The sequence below is a fragment of the Schistocerca piceifrons genome, chromosome 3 (genome assembly GCF_021461385.2).
Source record: "Schistocerca piceifrons isolate TAMUIC-IGC-003096 chromosome 3, iqSchPice1.1, whole genome shotgun sequence".
Classification (NCBI taxonomy): domain Eukaryota; kingdom Metazoa; phylum Arthropoda; class Insecta; order Orthoptera; family Acrididae; genus Schistocerca; species Schistocerca piceifrons.
Window position 1 is genome coordinate 257,890,877 of NC_060140.1, and position 9,242 is coordinate 257,900,118.

Sequence of the window (9,242 nt, forward strand, 5' to 3'; positions counted from 1 at the left end):
CAGACAACACCACATACAAAGTTTGCCAAGGTAATCCCATTCCTGATGTCCAGGTGGAGCTTCAAGGAATCCTCAGAACCTTAGGCCCCCTACAAAACCTTTCACCTGACTCCATCAACCTCCTGAACCCACCGACACCCCGCACACCTACCTTCTACCTTCTTCCTAAAATTCACAAACCCAATCATCCTGGCCATCCCATTGTAGCTGGTTACCAAGCCCCCACAGGACATATTTCTGCCTACGTAGGTCAACACCTTCAACCCATTACATGCAGTCTCCCATCCTTCATCAAAGACACGAACCACTTTCTAAAACGCTTGGAATCCTTACCCAGTCTGTTACCTCCAGAAACCATCCTTGTAACCATTGATGCCACTTCTTTATACACAAATATTCTGCACGTCCAGGGCCTCGCTGCGATGGAGCACTTCCTTTCACGCCGATCACCTGCCACCCTACCTAAAACCTCTTTCCTCATTACCTTAGCCAGCTTCATCCTGTCCCACAACTTCTTCACTTTTGAAGGCCAGACATACCAACAATTAAAGGGAACAGCCATGGGTACCAGGATGGCCCCCTCGTACACCTACCTATTCATGGGTCGCTTAGAGGAAGCCTTCTTGGTCACCCAGGCCTGCCAACCCAAAGTTTGGTACAGGTTTATTGATGACAGCTTCATGATCTGGACTCACAGTGAAGAAGAACTCCAGAATTTCCTCTCCAACCTCAACTCCTTTGGTTCCATCAGATTCACCTGGTCCTACTCCAAATCCCATGCCACTTTCCTTGATGTTGACATCCATCTGTCCAATGGCCAGCTTCACACGTCCGTCCACATCAAACCCACCAACAAGCAACAGTACCTCCATTATGACAGCTGCCACCCATTCCACATCAAACGGTCCCTTCCCTACAGCCTAGGTCTTCGTGGCAAACGAATCTGCTCCAGTCCGGAATCCCTGAACCATTACACCAACAAGCTGAAAACAGCTTTCGCATCCCGCAACTACCCTCCCGACCTGGTACAGAAGCAAATAACCAGAGCCACTTCCTCATCCCCTCAAACCCAGAACCTCCCACAGAAGAACCACAAAAGTGCCCCACTTGTGACATGATACTTTCCGGGACTGGATCAGACTCTGAATTTGGCTCTCCAGCAGGGATACGACTTCCTCAAATCCTGCCCTGAAATGAGATCCATTCTTCATGAAATCCTCCCCACTCCACCAAGAGTGTCTTTCTGCCGTCCACCTAACCTTCGTAACCTCTTAGTTCATCCCTATGAAATTCCCAAACCACCTTCCCTACACTCTGGCTCCCACCCTTGCAACCGCCCCCGGTGTAAAACCTGTCCCATGCACCCTCCCACCACCACCTACTCCAGTCCTGTAACCCGGAAGGTGTACACGATCAAAGGCAGAGCCACGTGTGAAAGCACCCACGTGATCTACCAACTGACCTGCCTACGCTGTGAAGCTTTCTATGTGGGAATGACCAGCAACAAACTGTCCATTCGCATGAATGGACACAGGCAGACAGTGTTTGTTGGTAATGAGGATCACCCTGTGGCTAAACATGCCTTGGTGCACGGCCAGCACATCTTGGCACAGTGTTACTCCATCCAGGTTATCTGGATACTTCCCACTAACACCAACCTGTCAGAACTCCGGAGATGGGAACGTGCCCTTCAGTATATCCTCTCTTCTCATTATCCGCCAGGCCTCAACCTCCGCTAATTTCAAGTTGCCGCCGCTCATACCTCACCTGTCTTTCAACAACATCTTTGCCTCTTTACTTCCGCCTCGACTGACATCTCTACCGAAAGTCTTTGCCTTTACAAATGTCTGCTTGTGTCTGTGTATGTGCGGATGGATATATGTGTGTGTGTGTGTGCGCGCGAGTGTATACCCGTCCTGCTTTCCCCCTAAGGTAAGTCTTTCTGCTCCCGGGATTGGAATGACTCCTTACCCTCTCCCTTAAAACCCACATCCTTTCGTCTTTCCCTCTCCTTCCCTCTTTCCTGATGAGGCAACACTTTGTTGCGAAAGCTAGAATTTTGTGTGTATGTTTTTGTTTGTTTGTGTGTCTATCGACCTGCTAGCACTTTCGTTCGGTAAGTCACACCATCTGTGTTTTTAGATATATTTTTCCCACGTGGAATGTTTCCCTCTATTTTATATATATATATATATATATATATATATATATATATATAAACAAAGATGATGTGACTTACCAAATGAAAGTGCTGGCAGGTCGGCAGACACACAAACATACATACAAAAAAATAATATATATATATATATATATATATATATATATATATCTGGAATTGCATAACAGCTATTTTTCATCAACAGGTGACTCATCAGTAATTTCTATAATAGCATACTACAAGCTACATGTTACCTATGATCACAGACAGTCGATGTGACACCCATCACTCATGGTAACATGTCCTGGATATTCAACAACACTCGGCAGGATTTCACAATATGATGAATAGCATCTTTCATGAACAAAACCAGACACAGTGTGTACATCTGACTTCAAGAAGCTCCATAATCAGAAGTCACAACACCTAAGACACTTTTGTGTCTTCAGAAGATTGTGACAGAAGTTGCTTCTTTTTCACTTTCCAATCTGTTTGACTAATGGATGTTTAAAATCATTCTTTTCCATAGTCTCTTGTTTACTATAGGGTGTATGAGTGTTTGGATATCATAAAATATCATCTGTCGCATAATGTTGAACACCAAGACATTTTTTTTCTTTCAATTCTTCTCCTGCCATAATTTTTTTCTTGTAATTGTTAGCTTCTAGAATCAGACTTTTTTGTTTTGCATGGTATGCCCCAAATATGCATATTTTCTGTTCTTAATTTTATTGCACAGTTCTCTGTCATTGCTGACACACTTGCATTCTCGCAGTTGATGGTATCTCAAGTACTCTGTGCCGTAGGCACAGTCCAAAAGCATCCATTTTGTAGATGCTGTCAACTTCTAATGTTCAGTCTTTCACATTGTATAGAAATACCAAACAAAGGCAACATTTTACAAACCATAGTCTTCAGGCTATGTCAAAATCCAAACATGTAAGTAGTTTTATAATTTCAAGAATGCCCATAGAGCTTGTTTAATCTGGTATTTTTTCAGCGAAGAAACAATACTGCATAAGTAGCAAAACACAAATTTTACACAAGATAGAAAGAGCTGCGTAGAATAGATGAGGCTTTAAACAGGAACGCTAAATTTGCATTGTACTGCTACAATGAAATTTCAGACTGTATCAAAAAGTGAAACAAAGAAAATATGTTTTAGGAATCTTAATTTACAGCAGATATGGAGAAGACTCTTGGTGTTTATGGCAGGATATTTTACTTAAACAGTATTCGTTTGTCAGAGTCTCCTGTACGACTTAATGCTTTTATGTTGTTTTTGGTGCTGAAAAAGCTAGTAATAACACCATTTTGAAATGTTAACTAATTTTTATTGAAAGACTTCAAATACACACACCATTCACGTAGTTCTGATATTGTTTGTACATTTGCTCAAGAAAAAAGTGCCAACGTCGTCCAGGCAGCAATAAAGAACTACACTGCACTATTATGCCTGGAAGAGAAGCCTCAAAGATAATGTTCATTGGTAAGAGATGTTGTCATAAAAGCAGTGGCAATCTGTAGGAAGTATGGTTTAAGTTCTTGTGAATGATCCCTATTGGCATTCTTGATTTTCTGTCTTTCTTTGTACAGGTTCAGAAAGAAAATATACCCTAGAATTTTTCTCAGACATCTCGGGTTTTATTCCATATATTGTTGAAAATGCACTTGTAAAAATATAATTTGGAAAGTATATTGTATCGACCTCAGGTCCATAACTGTTGCCCCCCCCCCTTTTTTTTTCCAGTTCTTTGAGGCCGAATTCAGTCACACAGCCGCAGACTTTGCTCTTAATCTGTGAAAAAAGAGTAATATAGTTAATGGACTTTGTAAGGTCCTTGCTGTTTTCTTACCTCTTTAGATATCAAGACATATTTTCTAGAAGGAGTAACTTCATGTCCTTTAAGCTTGTATTCGATGGATCTGAGAACTTAGTCACATTCCATCTAAGTATGACCTTTCTCCAAAAACTTTTGGGAATCGGTACTTCAGTGTCAAATCTAATCCTAAAAGAGCATTTGGTAATAATATGTTTCTGTATTGATATGCGCAGCCATCAGAATACAAACAATTTGGACAGGATTATCCTTAATAATTTGTGATTTGGGTTTCCAGTATATATGAAGCAAAATTTGATACACCCAATTCACCTTCATTTTATCAAACCAGTATCATACTGCATTCTACACTGTAAAGTTTGAACAGCCAAATTTGTTTGCTAGTGAGCTGCACTTGCATGTAAAAATGTAGCTACTTTCGGGTCTGCAAGCACATGGTGTGCATTGAGAACAACTTCTGCTGGGTATCTTTCTTACCTAGGTCTTTTTGCATCCTTGCCTGCTCTTCACGTTCCATGTGCTGCTTCCACATCTTCACTCAATTTTCGAGCCTATAACTGCAACATGAGTTGCACTGGACTACCTGGAAGTAAAATGAGCTAAAGTTACCCTCCTCAAAAATAAAGTTAAAGGTGGCGTAACTTAATGGTGGAACCTTCTCCATATTACATTTTTCCTCGTAGAGTCCATACAGCTGTGTTTACATTGTATAATAGCCTCAAGGTTCTGCTTGAATGTGGTAATATGACGGCAGTTTCGGAAAGCAGTCGAGGAATTCCTTTATGAAGGTTCACCCATCCTTTTTTTTTTTTTTTTTTTTTTAGGTTGGTTTATTTGGAAACATGATGATTCTGAATTTGGCCTCGTCCCATGTGTAGAATTAGCCAACCAATATCAGACAATCCATTTGTTAATCCCAAGAGTATTGAAAAACATATTTTTGCAAACCTTATGTTTTCCCAAATTGTTTCCTTTTCTTGTCACTGTTTAAGACACCATAAAATGCTTGGCATTCTTTTTCAGCATCCTTGCTTCTCTAGTCTTCAAATGAGTTATCTGAATTTTCTGGTAAACAGTGAGCACTATCGTGTAGTAATAAGTGTGAAGAAGTAATGTTGCCTCCAGTGGGAAACGAGACTGCTGTATCATTATGAGCGTTCTTGGATACAACCAGCAAAGCTTCTAGATAAAAGAAATTATAAACCAACTTTAGAAGATCAAAGTTGAAGTTCAGATTCATGTATTTATGAAAACAGTGTCAGTAATAATAATAACAACTCAAAGAAGAGGAAGAAGATTACCTGTGTCATTAGATGGTGCAGGAAACGTAACTAATAACCCCATTTACAAAATCAGTGCTTCTTCTGTGCATGAAACTTAGCTGTTACTACTGTTGTCAGCTGTTGTTTGTTCTGCATTTACAGGAGAACCTTCAATTAGGTGGATATTATAAAAATCTTTGGTAAAATGACTAAAGCACAGAATGAGTGAAGTGTGGTGTTCTAATTTACATCAAAAAATAAAGTGGCAGTTTCTACTCAGTTTCATATTTACAGTGATTGTTGTTAATGCGAGGTAGATAGTAAGACAATTTTGTTACTGCTATCAATAATGACAGGAAGGAATCATACACTAATTTCAGCCGAGAAACAATTTCTTCCTCAATAAAAACATCATCCTGTGCTGTCCATTTTCATGAACTACAGCTACAACTGATTCCGAACATTGGGAGACTCAGGGCAAACAACAACAACATGCTGTGAGTGCATGCTTTTCTGCATTTACATGGTATTGTTTACCAAATCCGAAACCCTTTATTTACACAGAAATTTTTTTTTGCATGTATTTTTTCTGCAGTGTGTAACAATAATGGAAAATTTATGGATGGAAAAATATGTAAAATAAGAGAAAGACAACTGCTTACCTATAGTGGACTGATGCATGGTGTACAGAAACATTGTAATAGAAAACAGTTAACACTATTCAGGCTCTTGTTCATTTTCATACGTGTGTGTGTGTGTGTGTGTGTGTGTGTGTGTGTGTGTGTGTGTGTGTGTGTGTGTGTGTGTGTTTGGGGGGGGGGGGGGGGGAACACGCACGCACGCACACACACACACACATGTTTGCAATAGCAGCTGAGATATGTATGCAGTATTGTTTATTTTCTTTGTAAATAATGAAAAAATCAGCTTATGGCAGTAACAGCAGATGCACTTGCAGTGGTTTCTTCACCAACAATTTTACCTCATTGTCAAATGTACAATTTCAGAAGGTCTTTTATCAACTCATTCTGTGGTCAGCGCATTAGATGCTGTGCCAGTTTTGAAATCAGTTTAATTTCTTAAAATGATGATGAATTTTGTCTTTTTGATATTGATATTTAGGCCCATTTTGCTGACCAGTTGCCATATATCATGTACATTATTAGTGATTAGGGCCACATCAACAAGAGTGTGAATGTTGTTGAGCCACTTTCTGTTTAATTCCCATTTTCACATCTTCCAAACCATCTGGGAAAATTGCTTTCAAATGAATGGTGAGTGAAAGTGGAGATAAGCTCACACTTCTGCCGTATCCATCTCTTAGTTATGTACCCAATTTAATACATATTATTTGCCAGTGCAGTTTGATTCCAATATAAGGTTTTGATACATTGGATGTCCTCATGATCTGTATCCAGATTTATAGGAACTGTATCATTTAGGCACTGCACTCAATCAGAAGCTTTTTTTTTTAATAATGTGTAAATCACAGGCAATGTCCTTTCTTTGTTCGTAAAGATTCTGGACAAGCATAGTGTTCCAGCTATAGTTTCCCTTTGACAGTCCATATCTATTATTTGTGTATTAATCTTAAAAATATTTTTAATGTATGACTAATGTGTATAATATTCACATTTTCTTGTGTTTGTCATCGTAGACAAAGAATCAAAAGTGCATTGCAACCACTGTTTGCTAGCAGCATCTTGTTTTATCAATGATGCTAAATATTTGACATAGAGCTGTAATGGGTCTTACATTTAGCAGTTTTAGTGGATTCAATACGGACCAACTACTTTTTCCTCTGTTTTGAATCTCTATTATCGTGATCGATAGACAGTTAAACAATTGCTCTTTTCAGTTCCTTTCAGTGGCCTGTTGTCATTGACAGCATGACTGCATTAAATTTTCCACAGATAAAAATTAAATTTACTAAACTGCTGGGTTTGTTACATTAGATTAGTATTTCACAATGTGTAATACTCTTTTGCAAATATAAACATCTTTTGGAAAATGTGACTTGTTCCCATTTTAGTGGATGCCTAGTTGTGATATTGACATTCATCCTCTTCAAATGCCAGTGAAGAATAATCAACAACAATATTGAGCTAAAGGAGACAATATGTTAAGATTTGTTCATCAAGAAGTAAATGAAAAGTGAAACATAACAGCTGGAAGTGCAGACCACACTTACTGAAGTGGTTATTATTTTATTTATCTTATTGCACTATAAACTTAAATGCAAATAGCATACATAACTGTATAATAAATAGAACTAAAACACTAAATCTATAAATTAATTATATGATCCAGCCATTCAACCTACTGGTCCTTAGAAGAACGATTATGATGTAGTTTTGCATTCATGTTTAAACCAGGAGATCTGTTACAGCTTAAAGTATGCTGCATCTTTATCTCCAGGGGAAAGGGTACATGGTAGGAACAGACCCTCGCAGTTAGATATAATAATTGAATTTAAAATCTGTAAAAAAACAATAGTTCTCTGTGAAAACAGACTTAGAGCTTCAAGACATTATGTCTGGATTAAAAACCTGCATTCTTTCTGTTGTGCGTCTCACAGTCTTGATTATCAGACCAACAGAGACTAAAACGCTGGACTTAAGCTTGAGAGGAGTGAGATCAAATGCCCATCTGACCAACTTGATTTCATTTTTCTAAATTGTATCATGTGAATATTGGTAGGTTGGTTTAGTCCCGATCTTTCTCCAACTGAGCCTAACTGTAGTCTGTAATGGTATCTCCGTCTACAAGATGCTTAACTTCACTCTTCCTTAATGTTCCTGTAAGCTTTGCAATTATTTCCATGAGATGTTCTGGCTTAATTGATAAAACTGAGTTACTGAACTACTCATAGAATATCCTTCAAAGAATTTTTTGAGCTCAGTTATTCTGTATGCCATTGAATTCCAAGAAAAGTGTTGTACTTTCATTGATATTTCATTTTTGGCTTATCATTTTTTAAATTACAGTGTTCTGAGATTGTAAGTTACAAAACTTTCAACACTTGAAGAATGTATTTTTGTCCTAGGGTGGAAGAGTACTGGGAACCACAAATGGAAAATCTGGACACACTGGTTGTAATTCGAGAAATTCCTACAATACATATACTTCTTTCAAAAGACCCACTTGATAAAAATGAACCAGGGTAAAGTATTCATTGTTCTATATTCCACTGTACTGCAAAATACTTCTACTGTTTCGTGGGCTGCTTTTCATGTGTTTTACAGTTAAACAACTAATTTACATTTGATGTTACAGCTATCAGGCACCAGGAAGTTTCGACACATTCTGGCGATCCACAGAAGGGTCTTCTGAACATGTGAGGAAACAGAATCAGCCAAAACGCAACAGGGGTCCTCGGGTATCTAATGAAGAATTTGCTGCAATGGGACTACGATCAGATCAGAGAAAACCAAAGCATGCTGGCAGTGGTAGGATACCACCAAAATCTGGTGGAGATAGGCAGAGGAGAATTGGCACATCTGGAGGGGGCTCTAAAAGTGGTCAACAAACGTGAATGTGAAATGGAATTTAATTTCCTATCAAAAGTTCCTATACATGAAATGGACCTATTTTGTCTGCATATGTTCTGGTAATAAGGTATTGCACAAAAAATATTGTCACTTTTGCATTTGAGTCATAAGATGTACTTATTACCTATTGAGCATTGCTGCCATATGGAATTTGTACAAAATATACAATTACACAGAATCAGTTACTTTCTTATACACCTGTGTTAATTAGACACACCAATTTCTGTGACAGGAATAACATTAAGTAAAAACTTATTTCTGCAAAAGAGAAGGGCACATGGTGCTCAGCATGTAGAAAGCATTCACATGAAGTTTACTCCAATACAAAACTGTTAATGAAGTCTTAAAGTAAAATATTTAGTGAGGTTAACAGAGACTCCAGTGAAAATATATGAATAACAGTGCAGCAGTGAGAGAGGAAAAGAGAGTG

The 9,242-nt window shown here is 38.5% G+C and overlaps 1 protein-coding gene across 1 annotated transcript in view; it reads left to right on the forward strand.

Moving 5' to 3' along the window:
• Positions 1-8,987, forward strand: part of LOC124789504 (ribonuclease P protein subunit p25-like protein) — a 59,672-nt gene extending 50,685 nt beyond the window's left edge. Inside the window, exons 4-5 of the mRNA XM_047256889.1 lie at positions 8,308-8,424; positions 8,538-8,987. Coding sequence (XP_047112845.1) covers positions 8,308-8,424; positions 8,538-8,796 — 376 coding nt within the window. The 3' untranslated portion in view covers positions 8,797-8,987. The remainder of the gene's footprint in view (positions 1-8,307; positions 8,425-8,537) is intronic.
• The last annotated feature ends 255 nt before the right edge of the window (positions 8,988-9,242 follow it).